Source organism: Dendrobates tinctorius, unplaced genomic scaffold, assembly GCF_039654945.1.
Source record: "Dendrobates tinctorius isolate UK_male_01 unplaced genomic scaffold, ASM3965494v1 ptg000046l, whole genome shotgun sequence".
NCBI lineage: Eukaryota > Metazoa > Chordata > Amphibia > Anura > Dendrobatidae > Dendrobates > Dendrobates tinctorius.
The window spans coordinates 66,538,474-66,565,327 of record NW_027361714.1 but is presented as its reverse complement, the minus strand read 5'-3'; the positions used below and the strand labels follow the sequence as shown (position 1 = coordinate 66,565,327).

Sequence of the window (26,854 nt, the reverse complement as noted above, 5' to 3'; positions counted from 1 at the left end):
AAAATCATTTTTTTGAGACCACCTCACATTTGAAGTCACTTTGAGGAGTCAATATGACAGAAAATACTAAAAGTGACACCATTCTAAAAACTGAACCCCTGAAGGTGCTCAAAACCACATTCAAGAAGTTTATTAACCCTTCAGGTGCTTCACAAGAATTGAAGCAATGTGGAAGGAAAAAATGAACATTAAACTTTTTTCACAAAAATTTTACTTCAGACACAATTTTTTTATTTTTTCAAGGGTATCAGGAGAAAATGAACCACAATATTAGTTGCACAATCTCTCCTGAGTACAACAATACCCCTTGTGTGTAGGAAGACCACTCTTTAGGCGCACAGCAGGGCTCGGAAAGGAAGGAGAGCTGTTTGAGGCTTTGAACGTAAAATTGGATGGAATCGAGAGAGGACGCCATGTCGCGTTTGAAGAGCCCTTGATGTACCTAAACAGAGGACATCCCCCACAAGTGACCCCATTTTGGAAACTAGTCCCCCAAGGAACTTATCTGGCTGTGTGGTGAGCACTATGAACCCCCAAGTGCTTCACAGAAGTTTATAACGTAGAGCCGTGAAAATAAAAAATCATATTTTTTCCACAAAAATTATCTTTTTGCTACCAAATTTTTATTTTCACAAGGGTAACAGGAGGAATTGGACTGCAAAAGTTGTTGTGCAATTTGTCCTGAGTATGTTGATACCCAATATGTGGGGGGAACCAATGTTTGGGCGCATGACAGAGATTGGAAGGGAAAGAGCACCGTTTTGGAATGCAGACTTTGATGGAATGGTCTGCGGGCTTCATGTTGCATTTGCAGAGCCCCTAATGTGCCTAAACAGTAGAAACCCCCCACAAGTGACCTTATTTTGGAAATTAGACCCCCCCAAGGAACTTATCTAGATGTGTGAGAACTTTGAATCCCCAAGGGCTTCACAGAAGTTTATAACGTAGAGCCCTAAAATTAAAAAATCATATTTTTTCCACAAAAATGATCTTTTCACCCCCAATTTTTATTTTTCCAAGGGTAACAGGATGCCAAAAATTATTGTGCAAATTGTTCTGAGTACGCTTATACCCTATATGTGGGGGTAAACCACTGTTTGGGCGCATGGCAGCGATCGGGAGGGAAGGAGCGCCGTTTGACTTTTTCAATGCAGAATTGGCTGGAAATGAGATCGGACACCAATGGAAAAAATACATTTTTTTAATGCTATTATTTTTCCCTAACTAAGGGGGTGATAAAGGGGGGTTTGATTTACTATTTATAGGGCGTTTTATAGCGGGTTTTTATGTTTGGCAGCTGTCACACGCTAAAAGACGCTTTTTATTGCAAAAAATAGTTTTTTCATCACCACATTTTGAGAGCTGTAATTTTTCCATATTTTGGCCCACAGAGTTATGTGAGGTCTTGTTTGTTGCGGGATGAGCTGACGTTTTTATTGGTACCATTTTCGGGCCCATGACATTTTTTTATTGCTTTCCATTCTGATTTTGGTGGAGGCAGAATGCACAAAAACCAGTAATTCGGGAATTGTTTTCTTTTCTTTTTTTTTTCTCCGTTCTGTGTGTAATAAAATTAATAAGGCAGTTTTATTCTTCGGGTCAGTACGATAACAGCGATATCTCTTTTTTTATGTTTTGGCGCTTTTATACAATAAAAACTTTAATAGAAAAAATAATTATTTTTGCAACGCTTTATTCTGAGAGCTATAACTTTTATTTTTCTGCTGATGGAGCTGTATGGCGGCTTGTTTTTTTTGCGGAACAAGATGACGTTTTCAGTGATACTATTTTTATTTATATTCGTCTTTTTGATTGCATTTTGCTCCACTTTTTCCAAGCAGTATAATGATAAAGCATAATTTTCTTCCTTTTTTTGTGTTTTTTTTTATGGCGTTCACCGAAGGGGTTAACTAGTGTGATACTTTTATAGATCGGATTTTTACGGAAGCGGTGATACCAAACATGTGCACTTTTGTTGGTTTGTTTTATTTTTTTTACATATTTTTTAAAAATGTATTTTTTACCTAGTCACTTCATGGGACTTTCACTTTTTGACTTTTGATTGATGGTATAATCCTTAGCCGGATGACCCAGAGGTCATCGTGACGACCCCGGGTCATCATGGCAGAGATCGGGACCCATTATTACATCGTGGAGACGCTGATCTGATGGCAGAGGGAGCTGTCTATGACAGCTGTCGGCACTGAACTACCACTGCGTGTTTACTTACACACGGCCATGGCGGGTTAAATATTCAGGTTTCAGGTTTATTAATAGAGATGAGCGAAATTGTTCAGATTTTGTCCCCAAATCTGATTTTGATATCTTAGAGCCATATTCGAACAATATTCATGCTGAATATATGTCTTATGATCGGTTCCTAACATATTTCTACTCCCATTGACTCTAATAACATTCGACTGTCTTCAACGAATATTTCAAAAACAATATTCGATTCTGATCGCATTTGGAACCGAATCCGAACAAATTTGCTCATCTCTATTTATTAGCCTTTTGGACTGACCGACAGCATTGTAGTTATTCAATAATAACATTAATCATCAAAAATAAAAATAATGCAGAATAATTGTGCACACAGTGGATATCAGGAATATCAGCATCAGATAATAAATCTGTCAGGCTATGATCCAGTACTCCTGCATTGTACGGTATTTCGCTGCTGGGTAGTCTTCAAAGCACAAAATTTTTTATGATTTTGTCTTACCACTTTCAAGGAGTCATAACTTTTTTATTATTTTGCCGATGTTAATGTGAGAGCTCTAGTCATTGAAAATACATTTTTTCTTCACTATAAATATTTTGTTAACCAGTTGGGTCCGTTTTACCCTATTCCTGACCAGGTACATTTTTGTGTTTTATTGTTCATATGCTTTTAGCATCTGTTAAAAAAATATTGTTCAGATATTCAAAAAACATTCAAATGGGGCTCATTGTTTTCTTATTGTTACATTATTGCTATTTCTTGCTGATCTTGGGGGAAATGTAAATAAAAATAGGAAATGTGTGCATATAATTTTTTTTTAGACCCACAAAACACCGTTAACCCCTACACTACGTATTATGTGAACTGAACTTACGTTTTAATCAACCGTCATGTGCCTCTAACAGCTGTCAACTTGTTAAATCCCATTGACCATCTCTGACAGCGGCGTTTTACATGCACCGACAGGGCGCACTTTGTTCCACGCTCCCATTGGCGCACCCATGACATGACCGGTGGGTTATCATAACAGCCAAGGGTCTGATGAAGACCCCTGTACCTGTCATTAAGATCGTGCTGATGCATTGTTATACATAATGATATGATCATGGAGTGTCGGTGGGTTGTCATAACAGCCGAGGGTCTGCTGAAGACCTTTGTGCCTGTCATTAAGATCGTGCTGATGCTATACATAGCACAAGATATTGCAGCTCTTTGTCCCTAAGGGGACTATCAAATACAGTAAAAAGTGAAAAATACGTTTTTAAAATGTGAAAAAAAAATATAAAAACACAAAAGTTCAAATCGCTCCCCTTTTGCCCAATTAAAAATATAACAAATCAAAACACAAGGATTATGATTTTTGGAAAAAATCAATAACAGGCAATCAAAACATCAAATCTAAACCAAAGTGGTATTAGCAAAAATGGAAGCTAGTGGAGCAAAACATAAGCCCTCAAACAGCCTCATATCCCAAAAATGAAAATGTTACGTGTTTCGGAATATGGTGATAAAAGGAAATTTTATTTTCTTATAAATTTCCAAAAATGTTTTCACCACTTAAATAACAAAAAATCTATAAATCTTTGGTATCAGTGTAATCATACTAAATTGGAGAATCATATTGCCATGTCAGTTTTAACATATAGTGAACATGGTAAATAAAAACCCCAAAAAACTATTGTGAAACTGCACTTTTTTTTACAATGCACTTGGAATTTTTTCCTGTTTTTCAGTACATTACATGATAAAACCAATGGTGTAGTTCAAAAGTACAACTCGTCCTGTAAAAAACTAGCCCTCATAAGGCTATGTTGATGGGAAAAGTTAACCCCTTAAGGACAGGGGTTATTTTCGTTTTTGTGTTTTTATTTTTCGCTCCCTTTCTTCCCAGAGCCATAACTTTTTTATTTTTCCGTCAATATGGCCATGTGAGGGCTTATTTTTTGCGGGATGAGTTGTACTTTTGAACAACACCATTGATTTTACCATGTCGTGTACTACAAAACAGGAAAAAAAATCCAAGTGCGGTGAAATTGCAAAAAAGTGCAATCCCACACTTGTTTTTTGCTTGGATTTTTTGCTAGGTTCACTAAATGCTAAAACTGACCCACTATTATGATTCTCCATGTCATTACGAGTTCATAGACACCAAACATGTCTAGGTTCTTTTTTATCTAATTGGTGAAAAAAAAATCCAAAGTTTGCTAAAAAAAAAACAACACCATTTTCCGAGACCCGCAGCGTCTCCATTTTTCGTGATCTGGGTTTGGGTGAGGGCTTATTTTTTGCATGCCGAGCTGACGGTTTTAATGATATGACATTTATGAAGACACGTTCTTTTGATCGCCCGTTATTGCATTTTAATGCATTGTCACAGAGATCAAAAAACCGTAATTCTGGGGTTTTTACTTTTTTTCTCGCTATGCCGTTTAGAGATCGGGTTAATGCTTTTTATTATTGATAGATCGGGCGATTCTGAACGAGGTGATACCTAATATGTGTATGTGCAACTTTTTTTACTGTTTTATTTTGATTGGGGCGAAAGGGGGGTGATTTGAACTTTTATTTTTTTTTTATTTTTTTTATTTTTAAACATTTTTTTTACTTTTGGCGTGCTTCAATAGCCACCATAGGAGGCTTGAAACATGCACAACTCGATCGGCTCTGCTACATATGGGCGATGAGCAGATCACCCATATGTAGCAGATTTACTCCTGTGCTTTCAGCGCCGACCACCAGGCAGCGCTGAAAGCCATCAGCCTGCAACAACAATAAAGGTCTCTATGAGACCTCTGGTTGTCCAGGCAACATGACGCCGACCCCCGATCAAGTGACGGGGGTCGACGATGAGCTCACTTCCGGCCCTGCGGCCAGAAGTGCTATTTAAATGCCCGCTGTCAGCTTTGACAGCGGGATTTAACTAGTTAATAGGTGTGGGTAGACGGCGATTCCGCTCGCGCCTATGGCAGGCACATCTCAGCTGTTCAAAACAGCTGACATGACCCGGCTTTGATGCGGGCTCAGCGCCGAAGCCCTCATCAAAGCAGGGGAGATGTCTAATGACGGACTGTGTCCGTCATTGGACATTAAGGGGTTAAATGAAAAAATTAAAAAAGCCATGGCGTGAAGGGGTTGAAAACTTTATAAATTGTGTTCTCATTTCAGCAAAAAATATTTTTGTATGTTAGCCATATTTTGTTTAGTTGGACGGGGCTAGAAACAGTGATTCAGACTTGAAGTGTCTCTTTTTTCATTTTAGTTTTGTTTACTTATGCTTTTTATTTTTGCTTCTTTTATTTATTATTTCATTTATTTTATAAACTGTGCCAACCATGAGGTCTTTAAAGACATTTGGGGGACATTATAGCATATTAACACATTCTTTTTATTGCTAATTTCTCCTGTAACTATGACTGGTATATTAGCCCCAGGTTACTGGGGAATTTCAGCTTTCTGGCTGCATAGCACAGCTATCTGAGTTTCTGAGGACCCAGCAGTTCCTACTCCTTCCCTACACCCTGCATTCACATGTTTACTGGGTCCAGGAAGAAGTAGCATTGTCAGTGCTACTGCTTCCTAATTTATGTACACAAGAGTTGGTTTAGGGCTGTGCATACAGAGATCGAGAAGGAAAACATGGTATTAAACCATGTTTATCTTATCTCTGGGAAGTCAGGCTATGTGTGACCGATGGCTCACCACTCCCACAGGTCCATGATCTTGTGCAAGCTGCTTAAATTCATTGATGTTTTAGAGACCATAACTGCAGAGTAATATACAGTATGTACTAGCCAGACGTTTGGACCTTGGGGAAAATCTAAAATTAGTTGAAGAGCTATTTTCAAAATTTCAACAATCCCTAGGATAGGTGATAACTTGCTGACTTCTGGTGATCCAACTACTAAAACCTTCAGATCTCATGATTGAGGCTCTAAATTCTCAAGAACAGGGTTCTGCAGCCAAGTCTTAACTCAAGAAGTACGCATGCTTGACTGGAGCACTATTCGTTGTCTATGGAACTGCCAGAAAAAGTCGAGTTTGCTTTCTCCTATTTTCCCATACACAATAAATGTAGGGATGGCACCTCTGCCTCATTTAAGACGAGGCTTTAGAGCATCATTCTCGGGGTTTCACAAGGATCTTGGGATCGCTAGGTTTCCTAGCGACTTGACCCATTATGATCAGCATATTTTTCCTTTTCCCATCAAGTTAGTACCATAACTAGGAATAGGAATAAGGTTATATTTTGGAAATATAAGGTTATATTTTGGAAATAACACTTTTTTCTGCAAGGAGCTGTATTCACACATTGAGTCATCATCGTCCCTTGCAGTAAAACTGCAGCATTTTGGGCACCATTTTTTAATTTTGATTGTGACAAAAAAAAATGCAATATGACTGCAATGAGTGAACGCAGCCTTATTATTATTATTATTTAAACTTTCTATTAAACAGAACAATTCAATGTAAAATGTGGTTTTCAATTGGAAATATGTTAAAATGTAGGAAATAGCTAGTCCAACTATAACTCTTATTTTACAGTAATCTGCATCATACATACATGAATAATCTATAGATCTATATAGGCCTGTACTGTGATGAATATAGGTGTAACTAGTACAGCAAATATGGGTGTAAGGAAGGATTCATCTGTAATGTTTACTCATTCTAATAAAGGAAACTGTTTATAGACCCGGATTACAAAACTATCCATTAGAATTCCAGTCATTCTGCTCACGTGAAAATGAATTGTAATATGGAAAGTATCATCAGCTGCTGTACAGACAGGACATGATCATTCATTATATAACCTATTATATCATAAAATAAATAAATGGCATATTCCAGTATTGATTTTCATGCAAAATGTCCCAGATATTATCTCATTTAAAATCCACACATTAATATTTTCAGTTACATAATATTTCCAATAATAGTCAATTCTGATATAGCTACTGTCCAGCATTTAGTAAATTAGGGCAGCCATAACATGCATACTAAGCTGACAGATGTAGACCCCACAAACTGTTGACCTTGCTGTGGGGTTCACGACTTTGCATGTGCCATTTAACTCTTTAACCCCTTTACCCCCAAGAGTGATTTACATGTTAATGACCAGGTGTCATGATCCAGGATGGGGTTTGTCTTTGGCCTGTCCTGGTCAGACAGGGGTTAATTGTTTCTGCCTCTCTCTGGCAGAGGGCAGCTATTTAATGCTTACTTGACCTAGGTCCGGTGTCAGTTATACTCTGACCCTTTCTGACCCTCATTACGTCCCAGCTAGCTCCCAGGAGCCGCGCATGCGTCCTTTTGTCTTCAGTAGCCGCGCTGGTTCTGGCTACCAGCGCAGGCACACTGGAACTCTCGGCCGAGACGTCTGCCCTGAGTTTCTTCATACTCCTGCTTTCAACTTCCGGCGTGCTGCAGTCTGTCCTGCACACCTATACACACTGACCACTGATGATGAAGGTATTTAACAAAGCTTTCTTGACCACCAGTATCACTTTCCCTGAAGAAGATGTTTGTATAACAGCGATACGCGTGGGCTACTGGTTTTTGTCTCTCCCCCTCCTTCTCCACCTGTTTGATCTTCCCCCAGGTGCCTCTCCACATGGATTTAGGATGGCTGCATATCACCATTCTTTCTGGCATTTTCCAGGATCACTTGGGCTAGATATTTTTGCAGCGCTTCTTTGAGCTTCTTCCATTTATACTTCAGCCTAGAGTTTGATCCTGGGGTGATCACATGGACCTCATTGACTATAGCAGGCACATTGAGTCTGGTTGTCTGCATTAGCTGTTATACACAGCACTAGGGTTTTGTGCAAGTAATTCTGTAGCTCTGCACATATTTATTATCTTTTGGTGAGCATGGTGTTGATTCTAGCATTCATATTTCATAGTATAAATGTGTCTATGTGTCTGTTCTATTGATTTATTTATATAGATTCATGTGATAGGTCATGTCAGTAATGTTGCGTTAGTATATTCATAACGCATATTATTATATTTGGATGTACATTTGGGGCTGCATTATTTACATTGTGGATTGTCTCAAACAGGTCTTACGACTATTTGATGTTGATTCATGCATTTGGAGGGGGATTATGAGTGTGTTTTTACTCTTTTAACATTTTGTCAATAAAGTTGTTGTTACTTTTATATATAATGTTGTTGGTGTGCATATCTTCCAGTGGCCCCCTTTTTCCTTTGTCTTTACATGCACATTGCCACTGATACTGCACCCAGTGTTTTATCCTTGATTTGTGGTGCGCCTGGATTTTTGTATTTATGCAAAACCATTCAATGTTGACATTCCAGTTTTTTTACATTTCCCAAAAAGGTTCAAATCTTTAATATCTGGATAGACCAGGATAGTGCTTCAAATTTTTATGGCTTTATATATATAAAACTTTTTTTTACTTTTCACTATTTTTAGATGACTTGAACTTGTTATTGGTCATTGTATATTGTGCAATAATACGGCATTGCAGTATATAGCCTTAATAATGTTGTTCCAACCACTGGCTGGGCTTCAAAGCAGTACCGGCATAGCCGTGATGAGGACTTTGAGCAAGTCCTCATATGCAATGGCAATCCATCAGCACCCCTCGATCCTGTTGTGCAGGAGCAATGGGTGCTCAAAACGGTTGCTGTACAGGACAGCGGCTTGAATGCCACTGTCAGTAATTGACAGCAGCACTCCCTCCATGATATAATAGTACATCATGAAAAGTAAAGGGGTTAAGGAATCAAGTAGTGGCATGGAAGAAGTATCAGATTCTCTGTTTGACATTACTCATGATACTCAAGATATGCTATTTATGGAAAAATTGAATATCTGGTTTTTCAAGCTGTATGTACGCATCAGCAATAAATCAGTCGCTACATTCAATTCAACCTTTAACGTAATAGTGCTCTACCACATCAATTGCAGTGTAAAAACCTAAATAAATAAAAAACCTATACAGAAAATGGTGATTAGTACAAATCAAAGTAAAATCAGTGATTTTTATAAAGATATGTGGCTTTGAGTTATAAACTCAGTTTCTGGATGAATGAGATGATGAAAAGATAAGGAGCATTGCTGTCTGAGGCTGTGCTAATACTATAGTTGTGGTTTGGCTAATACAAGCCATATTGTAAGGCTTTGAAGGATACATTGTACAAAGAATGCCACTGGTGTCTGATGAGCTTCAGTGATGTTTAAAGGGAATTTGTCAACTTGTTTTTGCTATGTAATCGGACGACAGCAGGAGACAGAGGCTGATGTCATGATCCCAGTGCAGGTTTTGACCTGCACGCCAGGGGTTAATGTCTTGATCCCAGTGCAGGTTCTGACCTGCACACCTGGGGTTAATTATTGTGGCCTTTCTTTGGTTTGGGGAGAGCTTCTTATAGCCCTGGGAAGCTCCAATCCCCGTCAGTTATTGTAATACTTAGGGGAAAACTACGTTAGAGAGTGGACCCTCTGGATCGCGGATCCGGAGCCCCTGGGCCGAGCACGCCAGGTGAAGACCGACCCCTATACAGGGATCGTTTGGGGCAGGACCACAGAGGACGGAGGCGCGACAGCCGGAACCAAGAGGGACGGCTCCACGGACAAAAGGACAGGGGAGGCAACGGTGCGAAAAACGAGCAGGGACCAGTGGCGCAGGAAAGAAACAATACGGGAGACAGGCAAGTGGAAGGACCAAGGCGGACTGGAGACAGAGGACGGCACCGGGGATGGAAGGCAGCGCCCAGGCAGACTGGAAGGGAAGGGAGACACGAGACAGGGGGCGACAGGGCGAGTCAGGCGGAAAGCGGTTGAGCTACAGGAGAACTGTAGAGGCCAGAGGGTGCAGAAAAACTACACAATCATCAGGCGTCCTCCTAACAGCGAGGACGCCTGAAGTACAGCAACCCCCGGAAGTGCGTCACCCAAGCCCGCCCCTCAGCGCCGCCCACCGCAGGAGAGAGAGCGCGGGAGGCGGCGAGCGCGAACCAGGGGGCGGGAGCCAGGAGCCGCCGTGAGGACGAGTGGACGGCGGGCGCGTGACCGGGCGGGAGCGCGCAGGTGAGGAAACGCTGCAGCTCGCGCTGCAGCAGAAGGGGCATCGGCGGGCATAACCGCCGATGTCACAGTACCCCTCCCCTTACGCCCTCCCTTACTGAGATTGGCCAAAAACTTTTTCAGAATGCGAGGGGCGTTGATATTTTCCCGAGGCTCCCAGGACCTCTCCTCGGGACCAAAACCCACCCAATCGATAAGAAAAAGGGTCTTACCCCGGGCTTTTTTCATAGCCAAGATGTCCTTGACCTCGAAGACGTTGTCCGAGATAGCAGGTGAGGGAGGGACGATGGAAACTGGTTGGAACCGATTCAGGACTACGGGTTTCAAGAGCGAGACATGGAAAGCGTTGGGCACCCGGAGCGAAGCAGGCAACCTCAGTTTGTAAGCCACGGCATTAATACGTCCAATCACTTCAAACGGTCCAATGTACCGAGGACTCAGCTTATAAGAGGGAACTCTCAGACGGATATGTCGAGTTGAAAGCCAGACCTTGTCACCTGAATGGTACGGGGGCACATCCTTCCGTCTCTTGTCTGCATGTTTCTTGATTCGGTCGTTGGCACTTTTGAGCGCATCCCTGGTCTCTCTCCAAATCTGCGAGAATTCTTTAGCAAGAGAATCGGCTGCGGGTACCCCTGTAGAGGTGGAGAAAGGCAACGGAATACCTGGGTTTTGACCGGTTACCACAAAAAAAGGTGACCTGGTGGTAGATTCACTGGGATGATTATTGTGCGAGAATTCAGCCCAAGGTAAGAGCGCAACCCAGTCGTCCTGATGAGCGTTGGTGAAGTGACGTAGGAAGGTGGTTAACCCCTGATTAATTCGCTCCACTTGCCCGTTGGTCTGAGGATGATATGCGGAGGAGAAGTCGAGAGATGTACCCATAAGCCGGCAGAGTGCCCTCCAGAAGCAGGAGGTGAACTGGACCCCCCGATCCGACAGAATCCGCTGAGGAAGACCATGCAGCCTAAAGACCTGGTGGATGAAGATCTCAGCTAACTTCGGGGCGGACGGTAGTCCCGGTAAGGGAATGAAATGGGCCATTTTGGAAAAACGATCTGCCACGACTAAGATGGTGGTACATCCGGCTGAGCGGGGTAAGTCAGTCACAAAGTCCATGGCGATCTGCTGCCAGGGGGCCTCAGGAACTGGCAACGGGTGAAGAAGACCGGCGGGCAAAGTCCTAGCCACCTTATTCTGGGCACAGATTGTGCAAGAGGCCACGTAGTCCATCACATCCTGGCGAAGCGTGGGCCACCAGTAATACCGGGAAAGCAGTAAGAGAGTCTTCTTTGTCCCAACGTGTCCAGAAATTTTGGAGGAATGTCCCCAGCCCAACACCTCTATACGTCTGCTTGGAGGGACGAAGGTCTTACCGGGCGGAGGGATAGCAAAATTCACAGGAGCCACGGTGATCATCCTAGTAGGCTCGATGATATAGGATGGGACTTCATCCCTCTCTGAAGACTGCAACGACCTGGAAAGGGCATCGGCCTTGATGTTCCTATTACCCTGTCGGAAGTGAAGTTGGAAGTCAAAGCGGGAGAAATACAGGGCCCACCTGGCTTGCCGGGCATTGAGCCTTTGGGCAGACTGCAGATAGGCCAGGTTCTTGTGGTCCGTGAGGATGGTAAAGGGATGTACAGCCCCTTCGAGTAAATACCGCCATTCAGCCAAGGCCATCTTAATGGCCAGTAATTCTCGGTCTCCAATGGAGTAGTTGCATTCCGCCGGTGAAAAGACTTTAGAAAAGAAGCCGCAAGGAACCAGCCGTCCGGACGAAGCCTGCTGGGACAGGACCGCCCCCGCTCCAGTGGAGGAGGCATCCACTTCCAGGACAAAGGGTCTGCTGGTCACAGGCCGATGCAAAATGGGTGCTGACGCAAAAGAACGTTTCAGAGTTTGGAAAGCGTTTTCCGCTTCAGGGGACCAGCTGTTGGGCTTCGTTCCCTTACGGGTCAGGTCCGTGATGGGTTTGGTAACCGTAGAAAAGTGAGGCACAAACTGACGGTAATAGTTTGCGAACCCAAGAAACCGCTGGATGGCCTTAATCCCCACTGGACGGGGCCACTTGAGTACCGCACCGAGTTTTTCGGGATCCATCCTTAGACCGGAGTCGGTGACGACATATCCCAAGAAGGGTAGTGACGACTGCTCAAAAAGGCATTTCTCGATCTTGGCGTAAAGTTGGTTCTCTCGAAGGCGGTGCAAGACCAAGCGTACACTTTTGCGATGAGAGGGCAGATCGGGGGAGAAAACGAGAATGTCGTCCAGGTAGATGACAACACAAGAATAGAGTAGATCCCGGAATACCTCATTGATAAATTCTTGGAACACAGCGGGGGCATTGCAAAGGCCGAATGGCATGACTAGGTATTCATAATGCCCGTCACGGGTATTGAAGGCCGTCTTCCACTCGTCCCCAGCACGGATTCGGACCAAATTGTAGGCTCCCCGCAGGTCTAACTTCGTGAAGATCCGGGCTCCTCTCAGCCGGTCAAAAAGCTCCGGAATCAACGGAAGGGGGTAACGATTTTTGATGGTGATTTTGTTCAGACCCCGGTAATCAATGCAAGGCCGCAGTGATCCATCTTTCTTCCGGACGAAGAAAAAACCCGCGCCTGCGGGAGAGGAGGACTTTCGGATAAACCCCTTGGACAGATTTTCGTGGATATATTCTGTCATGGCAGCGGTCTCGGCTGGAGAGAGAGGGTATGTTCTACCTCTGGGAGGAACCGCTCCAGGAATCAGGTCGATGGGGCAGTCATAAGGCCGGTGCGGAGGCAGGGAATCCGCCTCTTTCTTGCAGAAAACATCAGCATAGGCGTGGTATGGCACAGGAAGACCAGGGAGGTCTGTAGGCTTGAGCTGAGGATGGGAACGGACCAGGGTACGTAAACAGCTTACATGGCAGGCGTGCCCCCAGCGCAGGATCTCTCCGGAGCGCCAGTCGATAACTGGCTCATGCCGCCTAAGCCAAGGTAGCCCCAAGAGAATGGCGTGGGATAACTGAGGCAGGACATAAAAGGCAATCTTCTCAGAATGAAGTGCGCCAATTTGCAGGTTTACTTCAGTGGTTACCGTGGTGATGAGCCCAGGAAGAGGTTTGCCATCAACGGAGGTGATTGCTCGAGGGTTACGTAGAACGACCACGGGAATCTGGAGTCTGTCAACCTCCTCCTGGTGGATGAAGTTGCCTGCCGCGCCCGAGTCCACATACGCCTCCACAGAGCTACGCCCCCGACCTGAAATAAGTAGAGCTGAAACAGTAAGTGGAAGAGAGGGGGTCGGATCACCTAGGGGGCCCTCTCCTACCTGGCCTAGGCGGATGCGTTTCCCGGTCTCTCAGGACAAGTGCGTATGAAGTGATTGGCCCCTCCACAATAGAGACAGAGTCCCTTGGTCATCCTCTCCTTACGCCGTTGTTCAGACAACTTGATGCGATCTACTTGCATAGGCTCAGGGGCGGTGTTACTAGGGAGAGCAACGGTGCGCGGAATGGGAGCTTGGTATAACCTAAAGGGCCTCCTCTCCCTGGCTGACTCTCTGGCGCGTTCCTGAAAACGCAGGTCAATACGAGTAGCCAGGGAGATGAGATCTTCCAGGGTGGTGGGAAGGTCACGCCCGGCCAACTCGTCTTTGATTTTACCAGAAAGGCCTCTCCAAAACGCACCAACCAGGGCTTCGTTATTCCACCCCAGCTCCGAGGACAAGGTCCGAAAACGGATGGCGTATTGCCCTACCGTAAGGGACCCCTGGCAGAGGTTAAAAAGGGCCTCTGTAGAGGAAGCAAGGCGTCCAGGTTCATCAAAAACCTTACGGAATGTCTCCAAAAAACACTGGATGTTGGTCACCACCGGGTCATCCCTCTCCCATAACGGATTCACCCAAGCCAACGCCTCCCCCTCTAGATGGGAGATTATAAAGGCCACTTTAGCACGGTCCGTAGGATACTGTTGGGGCGACAGATCAAAGTGCAATCTGCACTGATTTAAAAATCCCCTACACAATTTTGGGTCCCCACAGTACCTGGGCGGTTTACCGAGACGGGGGGGAGGAAAAGAGACGGTGTCCCGGGCTTGGGTGGAAGCGGCCGCAGAGGACTGCAAAGAAAGCAGCCGATCATCCACGGACGCCATATACCCCAAAATGTGAGACTGAGCATCGCGCTGTTGTGCGAGCTCCTGCTGGAGACTGACTAAGAGAGGTGCGTGTGCTGGGTCTGCGGTTTGAAGAGCGGAGAGCCGGGTGTCCATGGACTTCATGAACGACATGATACGGGTCTGATTTTCTCTAAGGAAAAGCAGTTCCTTTTGAGTGGCAGCCGCGGCACCGGCGGGGTCCATGGCCTGATGATACTGTAATACTTAGGGGAAAACTACGTTAGAGAGTGGACCCTCTGGATCGCGGATCCGGAGCCCCTGGGCCGAGCACGCCAGGTGAAGACCGACCCCTATACAGGGATCGTTTGGGGCAGGACCACAGAGGACGGAGGCGCGACAGCCGGAACCAAGAGGGACGGCTCCACGGACAAAAGGACAGGGGAGGCAACGGTGCGAAAAACGAGCAGGGACCAGTGGCGCAGGAAAGAAACAATACGGGAGACAGGCAAGTGGAAGGACCAAGGCGGACTGGAGACAGAGGACGGCACCGGGGATGGAAGGCAGCGCCCAGGCAGACTGGAAGGGAAGGGAGACACGAGACAGGGGGCGACAGGGCGAGTCAGGCGGAAAGCGGTTGAGCTACAGGAGAACTGTAGAGGCCAGAGGGTGCAGAAAAACTACACAATCATCAGGCGTCCTCCTAACAGCGAGGACGCCTGAAGTACAGCAACCCCCGGAAGTGCGTCACCCAAGCCCGCCCCTCAGCGCCGCCCACCGCAGGAGAGAGAGCGCGGGAGGCGGCGAGCGCGAACCAGGGGGCGGGAGCCAGGAGCCGCCGTGAGGACGAGTGGACGGCGGGCGCGTGACCGGGCGGGAGCGCGCAGGTGAGGAAACGCTGCAGCGCGCGCTGCAGCAGAAGGGGCATCGGCGGGCATAACCGCCGATGTCACAGTTATACTATTGCCATTGGCCGAGTGTGGTGTCCCCTGTGCGCCTGTGCCTTGTGCCTGTCGTCCAGCTTGCTTATATGGTTCTGTCCCCCGTTGTGAGTTTGCCTGTTGATTCTGTACTGTATATCTGTTTATCTGGTTTCTGACTTCTTGGCTACGTCTTGACTATCAGTTCTGTCTAGCCCTTTGGTATTGTCGTGCTATCTCGTGTTTTGACCCCGTCCTGATCTGGTTTATGTCCCTGTCCATGCCCCTTGGTTACTTTGTCCCATAGTTACCCTTCTAGGAGTTTTCCTTCAGCTCCTAGCTCTCTGGAGTTTAGGCCACACCCCCAGGAATCACATGCTTCAGGTCCTGTTAGTCAGAAGCACGCATCTTCACCGCCGCTGCCCCGCTCCACAGGTATCTCTGAGGACTGTTTGTCTTCCTCAGGACACGCGCACTGGCTCAGTGAGCAAGTGCAGTGCGGTCTCCCTGACAGCTGAAACACAGAATTCAGGAATGTATCACTTATTATGCTGTGTAGTGTTTTTTACTAACTGTAAAGTTTTTTTTTCATCTGCGGATTATCCCTGCCAGGAGTGATGCTCCTGCGAGCAATGGATTGACTCCACCCCCTCCTCTGATAAGTAGCTCACTGTCAATAGATAATGTGCATGGAAAGCTGTAGTGTGGGTGGGGTTAGCTTTCTGAGCTCTGCAATGTACTACATCTAATAACTGTGATTGTGTCACAACTCCTGCAAAAAGTAAACTGCATTGCTGGAATCAGGCTCACTTTCCCTATATTATGCTTCTTTCAGATTATATAGCAAACAAAACCTGCAGCCAGATTCCCTTTAATGAGTTTTGCAGTGTTATATTTGTAACGTTCACTAAATGAATGGCTCTGAATTCAGCAGTATTCTTCTTGTCAAATCTGCCCAGACTGCTGATGAGGCAACACAACCTAGTGAACACAGCCTAACACAGGTGGAATCAGTGAACCATAGTACTAGGAGAAAGCTGAGACTACTGAAGCTTACTTTCTGAGCAACTTTCTTGTATACAAATCTTTTGTTTCCCAATAAGCAGTAAGTGAATAGGAGTCAGATGAGGACATAAGATTGTACGTCTCACCATAACATACTGGTGACTTGTTGAAGTGCCAGGCACCATGTGTACAGTACGATTTTGATTATTAAAACACTATGTAGTCCTTAGTAAATTACATTATTGTGGGAAATCAAACACTTTAACAAAAATGTGAACAAGTAATTAAAAAGGTATAATTGCTAATTTTGCATATAAGCCCATATTTCAATCTGTAACCATTTCCCTCTAAAAAAAAATCAAGATCAGCATAAAGCCCACTTAAACTGAAGCTTCCTGAGACCATATACACAATATTAACCTGAAAATGTTCCTATTCACTGTACTAGCCACAAGACCCATTTTGTGCCAGTCCCTATTAATACGCCCTCTGGAAATTGTTCCTTAGGCTTAACAGTAGGCGTAACTAAGATGTTGATAAAGTGTTAAAATGCTGGGTAACCACTGGGAATCTAATGAGTCACATCATTTTAATTTTTATTTCATAAACCAATAGTACAAATGAAAGTAAGCAACTTTGGAATATATGTTGTCAGACAAATCTGCTTCTTTCTGTGGCAGAACTGATCAGTCATTATCAGAACTCTCCATTTGGAGATAAAATCTGTATTCGGTGAAGACACACTTTCCGATTACTGATAGGAGATGGCGGCTGCTACTGGTAAGATTCCATGTAGGTCAGAGAGAGGCCAGGAGGGACAAGCTCTGCCTCTAGCCCCTTCCTCTTCCTGTCTACATAGAATCTTATCAGTAGCTGCCGCCATCTTCTATCCCAGTAATTGGAAAGTCTGTCTTCACCGAATAACAGATTTTACCTCATAATTGAGACTTGATAATGAATGCTTTCTCCGGTATCCAGGGCCATTCTGCTCCTCTTCTCAGTGAAGTCACCGTGTGATCTGGAAGCCTCTTTTACATTGTAACTCTATGGAGCATCTCTATGATTATTATATATTATCTCTATAGGCTTACATTGTAAAAGTCACGCACAGAGCATGGAGTGAGCGGGCTAGTCACAATGGCGGTGATGTCATTGAGAAGAGGAGCAGAGCAGCGCTGGATACTGGAGAGAGCAGCAGTAGGTGAATATATTAATACACTCACACTATATTACATGCACATATTTAATGAATAAAAATCTTAATTGGAGGTCTTTTTTAACTATGCTGCATACTGATAAAGTTGATTTGTAAATCCCAGAATATATCTCTACTTTCTTTAGTTTATCAACATTACCAAGAGAGTTTGTTGATTCCCAAATTGTGCATCTCTAGCTAGGGGTTCCCTTACAGTAATTTATTATTTGACCAATGCAGTAGTGATGAGCGAGCATGCTCGAGTGCTAATATAGTATCTTCGGCGTGCTCTAATACTATGTTCACGTCCCCGCAGCTGTTCAACAGCCACAACACATGCTGGGATTGCCTAACCAACAGGCTGCCACTGCATGTGTTGCAGCTGCCTAGCAGCCGTGAGACATGCAGCCGCGGGGACTCAAACATAGTATTAGAGCACGCCGAAGATACTCTATTAGCACTCAAAGCATGCTCGCTCATCACTAATGGAGAGCTATGGCAAATATGCAGTGAGTTTGGCACTTTAATTTGTAGTGTGTGCCAGATTTGCTAACATGTTTTAGATACTTTTTGTGGCTCACTAGACAACATTATCTAGACGATGAGGTGTGGCTAAATCGAGTGCTAAAGTATGCCCAAATTATTAATGACTTGACTGCAGAACAATGTTAGCATACAATAGTGCTAAAAATAAGCCAGCCATGGGGTGGAGAAAAAAAAGGATCTATCATGCCTATCAGGATGCATCACATCGATTAGGCAGCGGGCATAATTATGACAGATTAGGAGTGTCTTCTACCTGGTCTAGTTTTCAGCTGCTTAAATTAAGGACACAAATAATTATTTTGCCTTAACGCACTTTAATGGGTTACCTGAAGTATTATTAATATATGAATGAAAAGATTGTGAAGAGGTGGAAGCAGATCTCCTATTTATTGTTCAAATTTATCACGCAGCTTAAAGATACATTAGGATAAAATAATATAACTGCAGCTCTCTTTGGTGTTTTATATCACTGTTTTATGTTTTATATCACTGTAAAACATTTATCACATATAAAGCTCTTATGTGTATATTTTTATTACATGTAGTAAACAGATTCATTTAGGACCAGGATTGCCAAACAGTTTATGCAAATTATAAGAGCACTATAAAGATTATGCAGGTAATAAACTGACTTCCGGGTGCAACACAAGTTTAGGTAACTGCATCAGAATTGCAAAGAAAACAAAAAAAAACACAGGCCATTGTTTTTTCATACTGTAAATACCGTATATACTCGAGTATAAGCCGACCCGAGTATAATCCGAGACCCCTAATTTTGCCACAAAAAGTGGGAAGACGTATTGTCTCGAGTATAAGCCGAGGGTGGTGCTGCACAAGGGTTAATGGTGGTCCAAAAAGATGCTCCATAGATAAATACCCCCCATAAAATGCTGCACAAGGGTTAATGGTGGCCCAAGAAGATGCTTCATAGATAAATACCCCCCATAAAATGTTGCACAAGGGTTAATGGTGACCCAAGAAGATGCTCCATAGATAAATATCCCCCATAAAATGCTGCACAAGGGTTAATGGTGGCCCAAGAAGTTGCTCCCTAGATAAATACGGCCCATATATTGCTGCTGCCACTGCTGCTGCAATAAAAAAAAATTACATACCTCTCGTTGCTGGGGGCCTGGTGCCAGTGTACTGAGCAGGCGGGGACACCGGCGCGCTATGTGGGCCAGGTGCCGGTGTCTCCGCTGGCTCAGGCCCCTGGGACTGGCTATATTCACCTGTCCGCGTTCCAGCACAGACTACATCATCACGCCCTCTGACCTGAACGTCACAGTCAGAGGACGAGGAGGACAGAGCGGCGTGTGGCGGTGGAACGGGGACAGGTGAATATTGCACTGCTCCCCATCTTACCCTCGTCATAATCACCCCCTCCTGGTGCACAGTCTCTGCAGCCCCTGCTTCTTCCATGGTATCGGCACCCCAGCTCTTCCAGGGTTCAGCGGTCACGTGGTAACACTCATTAAAGTCATGAATAAGCGCATCCTGAATGCAGGAGGAGCTGTGGCACCGAGACCATGGGAGAAGCAGGGGGTGCAGAGACCTGCACCAGGAGGGGGTGACCATGATCTCTGACACCCACGCTCCCCTCCCCCGCCGACCCCCGGTATATGACTCGAGTATAAGCTGAGAGGGGGACTTTCAGCCAAAAAAATGGGCTGAAAATCTCCGCTTATACACGAATATATATGGTATATAAAAAAAAGACAATCTAATCTTAAAATTCGGTTTAAATAAAATCTTCCAAGCTGTTCCACCCCATAATCATTTTTAACTGTGGTATAATACTGTGATGGTCTTAAGTAGGAGAGGGGGCCTTAAACTGTCCCTGGAACTGGAACCCTAGCTATCCCTGTCCCTGGGGTACTCTTGGTGGTAGAAAGGCCCAAGTCTCCAACCTCACTATGCTTCTGTTAATCCCTGGTTTGTAAATTCCCTCACACCATGGAGCCTGGGACAGAAATGTAATGTGAACAAGACAAACAAGACAAAACAGGGATAACAGAAACTCTATCACACAAAAGCACCAACTAACAATAGAAAGGAGACCAGGGAGAAGGAGGAATAAACTAAACGGGAAACGGGGATCAGGAGATAAACACACACGTACAACAGAACACCTCTACAATAACATCTCTCCAAAACACATAGCTTAAGCACAGAACACAGGAAGAAGAATCTCCAATAGCAACAACAAACTCCTATTTAGCACAGCGTCTCCTAAGAGCAAGGGAGCAGAGCTTTTACTGGCAAGGCAGAGAGGGCCTGACCAAGTTTTATAGGAAAGTTAATGACCAGATCAGAAGCAGCTGAAATGGAGTTGCATGTTTCTGACCAGCAGAGAAAGAGTCATTAACTTCTTCAGCACCAAAGGAAAACAAATTAATTTAATATGGGATTCAAACACACAGGCTAAATGCTTGAAGATCTGCAATTCACAATGTGCAGTGATCTTATACCCCCAGATCTCTCAGGATGGCATGACACACTTGTGACATGTGGTCCATGATGGTGTGGGACAAGTCTTCCTCTAGGGTGCAGGATATGTTGTATTTTTTTTAAGGGTAGAGGTCGTGCTAAGAGGGTGGTTATCCCACTAGGCTGCTCTTGTATCTCCGGTAGACTTGGGAGAAGCAAGAAAGTCCAAATATTTTCTCTACTTGTCTCTAATTTTATGAAATGTTTCAGAAAAAGTTAAAACAATGGGAAGGCATACTGTGCAGTAAAAGGAGATTATATTTAAGTGAATAGAAAAAAACCCTAATAATAGCCATCTCATTCTACATATGTTTAGGATATAGTTTATGAAAGCCAGTAAGGATAGTGCCCATGTTGCCCATAAAGGTATCGCAAGAGCAAGACATGATTGACTGGCACACATGACATGTTGTCCCATGCAGTCATGTAGGAGAATCACCTAAGAGCAGAACCACAGAGGAAATGAGAACAGTGAAGAATATCTATGATTCGCCAAAGGTTGGAAACTATAGAGTAAAGAACATATTGAAAGCTTACGCACAGTAGTAGCAGTTCTCGTGGAGAAATCAAGGCGCTTGGTCTAACTTTAAAGGGAACCTGTCAGGAGAAATAACACTGTTAAACTGCAGACATGGCATTACTCTGCAGGTTACAGCGTTATGATGCTGCCCGGTGCCTGCACGCAGCTGAATGCAGCGAGGAGAAAATTATCTTTATTCTCCCCGCCGGTCTTCAGTCATAGGGGTGGGGGGCCCCCAATTCATTCACCACTCTGAATATACACAGCTGTCGCTGTAACCATGCCCCCAGCCCAGAATGACAGCCGGCCACAATGTAGGCAATGCGAGGCCAGTCCCCATGCATTTCGATCTAAGATTGGACTAATGATCATATAAGTCTGAAACAGCCCTTAGGGCTCATACACACTTGCGAGAGACTCTCACGATTCTTGTGCGAGTCTCTCGCATGAAAACCAGGCACTGCCCCTTGGACCGGAGCATGCGGCTACATAGAAATACATGTAGCCGCACAGTTCGTTCCGAGTGCTGGCGGCAGTGTCAGGTTTCCATGCGAGAGACTCGCACGAGAATCGTGTGAGTCTCTCGCAAGTGAGTATGAGCCCTTAATCTGAGGCTAGGTTCACACGAATGTCTAAAAAAATCATCTTACTTAAAAAAACGGGTAATTTTCATCTCAATACTCATTCATTTTCCATGCAAGTGGAGCCCATTTTTATAAATCAGCAGCTATTAAAATTTACAAGACCAAATACAGATGCCTATGGTAAAGATTTGCCATGTATCCAGAAAAATTGTATACCATAAGGAAATAGGGTTGTTCAATATGGGATCCCCTATTTGTTTTTTTTTTTTTGCATTACCACAGACTTGAAAAATAATCTTATGCAACATACAGAAGAAACGAGTGCATACTGTGATTTTTTTTTCACTTGCAGATTTGGTCTTAGATAAAAAATGCACATCTGAACAGCACAGTTGAATAACATTGGTCTGAGTGCCATCAGTTTTTTCACGGCAAGCACTCAAACCAAAACTACCATTGTGTGAACTTTGCATGAGCCAGATAAGACACCATATACAAAAGTAGCGAATGACAGATGGTGGGGATGACTGACCTCTAGGTTCTCTTCCAGGTTAAAAGCCCAGTGCCAATGATTAACTTGATATGAACATAGACTATTAATTTCTCATTAAGAGTGTATAGGCAGGACTTACCTACAACCCGCTCCCCTGCTGGTTATCGTTGATCGCGCGAGAACGTCCTGGACTGTTTCTCGTTGTCAGCTTCCTGCGGCGCTTCCTGCTGTGACGACGAGCAACGCATGGAGCCGGGCGGGAGGACATCAGGATCGCCTCGTCTGACAGGTAAGTAGCGACCCCCGACCCCAGCGATGTCGCTGGTGAGATCTGCCTGTGTGGCAGCTCACTAGCGACCACCTAACGATGAACCAGCGATCCTGACCGCATCATATCGCTGGTCGGGATCGCTGCTGTATCGCTAAGTGTGACAGTACCTTTAGATGACCACAGCCTCTAAAAGAGGTTAACAGAGGGAAAATGCTGTCACTCCTCTGCCTGAAGCAGGGTCTAATAGGCTGCTTGTTAGGACATGTGAGTGAATAAGTTGATTATGCAAAACACACACTTGATCAGAGTGTAATCAGATTCTCCATCTTCTCCATTGTGTCAGTTGGTGGAAATGAAACTGCACTGAGATGTCATCCGAGTGCAATCCAATGGTTTCCTCGCACTCACTGATTAGCATTTGATAAGTATCCTCTAAGCCATTTTAATTTAAATAGTTCTACTGGCTGGTATTATGCAAGAATGCTTAGAAATATAAACAGAGATTTATAGGCTTCTTCTATAAGTATATTGGACATAGGCTGATTATAAGTTTCATACGTGGCTCAATGTTCTGTGACTCTAGTGTATATATATAAAATATGGGAATTTATCAGTCTGACTAATGATTTGTAAGGAACAATAGGAATCCCATTTGATTCATATTACTTTTCTACACCTAGAAATAACTGGAATCTAGTGGATCACAGCGGTAAGAATTACATTCAACTTTATAACTGTGATCCAATATACATTCCTAATGGGATGTATGTGAATTTTTAAATTGAATATAGAAATAAAAGCTACATTTTAATTACACATGCTTTTTTTCTCTTTCCATATCTCTGTGCGATTAGCTGCGTATTTTCGTTGCTGAAAAAAAGTGTCCTACAGTTCCAGCAAAGTGGAAGGGATTTGTAGACATCTGGTGCCCAGTGTGCTTCACTTTTATGCTGCATTAACTGACCTGTGGTGCATTATTTACAGTATGTATCCACATACATCCATGTAAACTTGCGGGTACACTGACTTTTATGTGCAGATTTTCCAATAGACTTGCAATAGATGCAGAAAAATCCCCAGGTAAAAAGATGCATATGCGTTTTTACTGCGTTTCTACTGCAGAAACGCACCGAGAATGCAGCAATCCAGCTGAGCACCCAAGTCTACATATAGGAGTGCAAAAACCTCTGACTGTTCCTATAGAATGCTGCTCCAAATCCACACATGACTGTATCAATAAAGTTTTCTGAAAGCCAAACACCAGGAAGTATAAAAAACAAAACAACTTTATTTAAAACACAACATATAAAAAAGTTATAAAAACTGCAGGGTCAAAAACTGGATAAAAATGCACTCAAAAACACTATTAAAAATATGAAAACTATGCAGATAACCTAATATACCTAATTGGTACAGAAATGCTGTAGAAAATCTGCAACATCAACAACTCACTAAATACTCATTGAGGTATAAATATGCAGTTTATAAAAAAAAACCTGCATAATTGGTATTGCTGTTTTTTAAGTGGCCTGTACTGTAAAATTATAATGTTATCTAAATGGGTTGTGCGCTAATTTGATGACCTATCCTGCATAGCAGAATTAGGGCTTAGGCCGGGGTCAGACGTGCGAGAAACTCGCACGAGTCTCGCACGTCAATACCCAGCACTGCCTCCGGCACTCAGGACCGGAGCTTTCAGCTGCATAGAAATACATGCAGCTGAACGCTCCGCTCCGAGTGCCGGCGGCAGTGCTGGTTATTGACGTGCAAGACTCGATTTGAGTTTCTCGCACGTCTGACCCCGGCATTATGCAGACATCCATGGATTTCAGTCCGATATTGGACAGTGCACAGACTGGCCACGGGGCTCCTGACCAAAGCATGGCAACCTCATAGAAATGTATGAAGTCATCATGCTAGGCTTAGGAGAGCCGCAGCCAGTTCGTGCATTAGCAGTCTGTGCTCGGACTGACTGGCATGGATGCCTGAATGAGCCTTCAGTGTTCTTGGCTTCACAAAGAGATGTTTGAAAGCGCACATAACTTTTGTACTCGTGTTGTATATTTAGATTTTTTAGTATTGCTGGTTTTGTGTTTTAAATTATATAGGAAGAAAAATCGCTCTCAGTTTGCAATTTATCAAAACTCAAAATGATCAGGAACATTTATGTAACGGTTCCTACATACATTTGCTATGTGAATGTGAGCGTGTGTATGAAACAAAAGGATGATCCTGTGATCCTAAATTAATTTTCTATATACATTTCTAACAATAAACATTGAAAGCAATGCATAAAAAGCGGAGAACTTTTGCTTTGATTCATAATTAGAATCCAGCTTTTGTAATCTCACATATTTTTTTTTGTGCAATGAATGAAAATTGGTAGGATGTGATCGTTTAAAACAAGAGGGAATTATCTGGAAAAAATTAACTACGGTACTTGCGCTATATTTATTAAGGTTGTGTCATTACTTTGCCAGCAGTTTGCCACTAGTCCATAGGTAAAGCCACAAATGTCACAGGTAAAACCAGAACGTTAGTGATTAATATACTACCTTCTTGTGTAAAGGATACATAATATCCACAGGATTAAGTGCTACGTATAGCGAGTCATATAATCTCAGAGAAATAATAGTGCCTAGAAGCGTTCTGAAATAATGCCGCAGTTCAGATAGTTTGTTTTAATACACAATGTTATTTGCTTGTCCGAGGGGCCATAGAAACACATATTATGGCACGTTGCTGTTCTTCTTTGACCAAAATACCAATAATTAAAATGAATAATTTTTCAATGAAGTAAAAAAAATTTGGACTTACGGTTTGGATTCAATACTGGAGACTGGAGCGATGTAGTTTGCAGGGACGTATCCTTCGGCCTTTCCTCGAGGTGTCAAGGCTCTAGCTTTCCACCAGCTCTCATGATTAGTATTTAAGATGTGCATGTAGTCTCCGGCATAAAATGTCAGCTCCTCACTTGTGCGAGCCGCATAATCAAATAAAGCCACATAGGCGTCTTTTGCAACACTGTCGTTTTTTGGATGGATAATGATACTTGGAGGTTCACCAAAGTGTACCCCATGATTCTCCACATGCTTATTCACGAAAACAATATCATTTACTTTGTAATTTTCCTTTCTAGCATTTTCCTTGATTTCCGAGGCTCTACAGCAACAGCAACAGCCACAATGTTTCCTGCAATAATTCCCCATATTCACAGTTGAAAAACAGCGCCGATTTCCTTGTTATCTTAGATAAGATTCTTCCTCATCATATAGGGGAATATGTTCCTTGATCCAAACTTTTGGTTTCTGTCAAATTGATATTTTCTATACAAGTCCATTAATCTGTCAAATAATCACAGCATCGGAGTCAGCGGAAAAGGAAAGGTCTCGACATCTAGTAGTTTCCAGCTACGAGGTATCCAATTCTGTCTGCATTTCTCACTGAATGAAGAGCACACCTTGTTGAAGGCTGTATCCAGGTAAACTGGTTTGCTGAAATATCTCTTCACTTTACTTCCTGTTGAAGGAATGTTTTGTTTCTTTTTTCAAGCGCCGCCCAGCGTGCAAAGTTTACTCTCTGGTTCTAGGTCTAACCAGGAAGAGCACAGCTAAAAAATGTAACCTTTCTGATAGCTGATGAGTAAGGTAGAAAGCATATTGCTATAGGCGCTTTTCCAGGAACTCAAGAAAGATCATTCAGAATACTTCGCCATAATTCGTACAAATTAGCAGATGATTTCACTGTTGTACTTACACTTAAACTTATTATGAGAGTTTAAGAGAAAAGAGTGGATGGGCACTAGAAATGGGCAACGTGTACGAAGGAGTTCTGCAAAGCATGTTATGTCGTAAGGTCATTGTAAGTAATAAAGAGAAAGAAAGAACTAGATAGATAGATTGAAATCTGCACACAACCAAAGTAATAAAAATACAAATAGGATTTTATTGGACAGTACATAGCAATACACATACATTTAAAAGTTGCACAAACTTCTTTCCATAATAAATTAATTATAGGAAAGCCCAAGACAACCCACCCAAATAGAGTTGTGCTCAAAAATTTACATACCCCAGCTCAGGAGTTGACACAAATGGGTTTGAACAGCTACTAAAGGTAACATCCTCACCTGTGACTTGTTTGCTTGTAATCAGTGTGTGCTTAAAAGCTGAGTGAGTTTCTGGGATCCAGACAGACTCTTGTATCTTTCATCCAGCCATTGACATTTCTGGATTATGAGCCATGGGGAAAGCAAAAGAATTGTCATTGGATCTACAGCAAAAAGGTAGTTGAACTGTATAAAACAGGAAAGGGATACAAAAAGATATCCAGGAATTGATAATGCCAGTCAGCAGTGTTCAAACTGTGATTAGCAATGGAAAACCAGGGGCTCTGTAAAAACAAAACCACCGTCAGGTAGACCAACAAAAATGTTGTTCACAACTGCCAG

The 26,854-nt window shown here is 43.5% G+C and overlaps 1 protein-coding gene across 1 annotated transcript in view; it reads right to left on the bottom strand.

Moving 5' to 3' along the window:
* The window catches only part of FRK (fyn related Src family tyrosine kinase), a 142,893-nt gene extending 116,988 nt beyond the window's left edge, over nt 1-25,905 (bottom strand). The window contains exon 1 of the mRNA XM_073575979.1: nt 25,222-25,905. Within this exon, the coding sequence (XP_073432080.1) occupies nt 25,222-25,613 (392 nt within the window). The 5' untranslated portion in view covers nt 25,614-25,905. The remainder of the gene's footprint in view (nt 1-25,221) is intronic.
* Nucleotides 25,906-26,854: the final 949 nt, after the last annotated feature.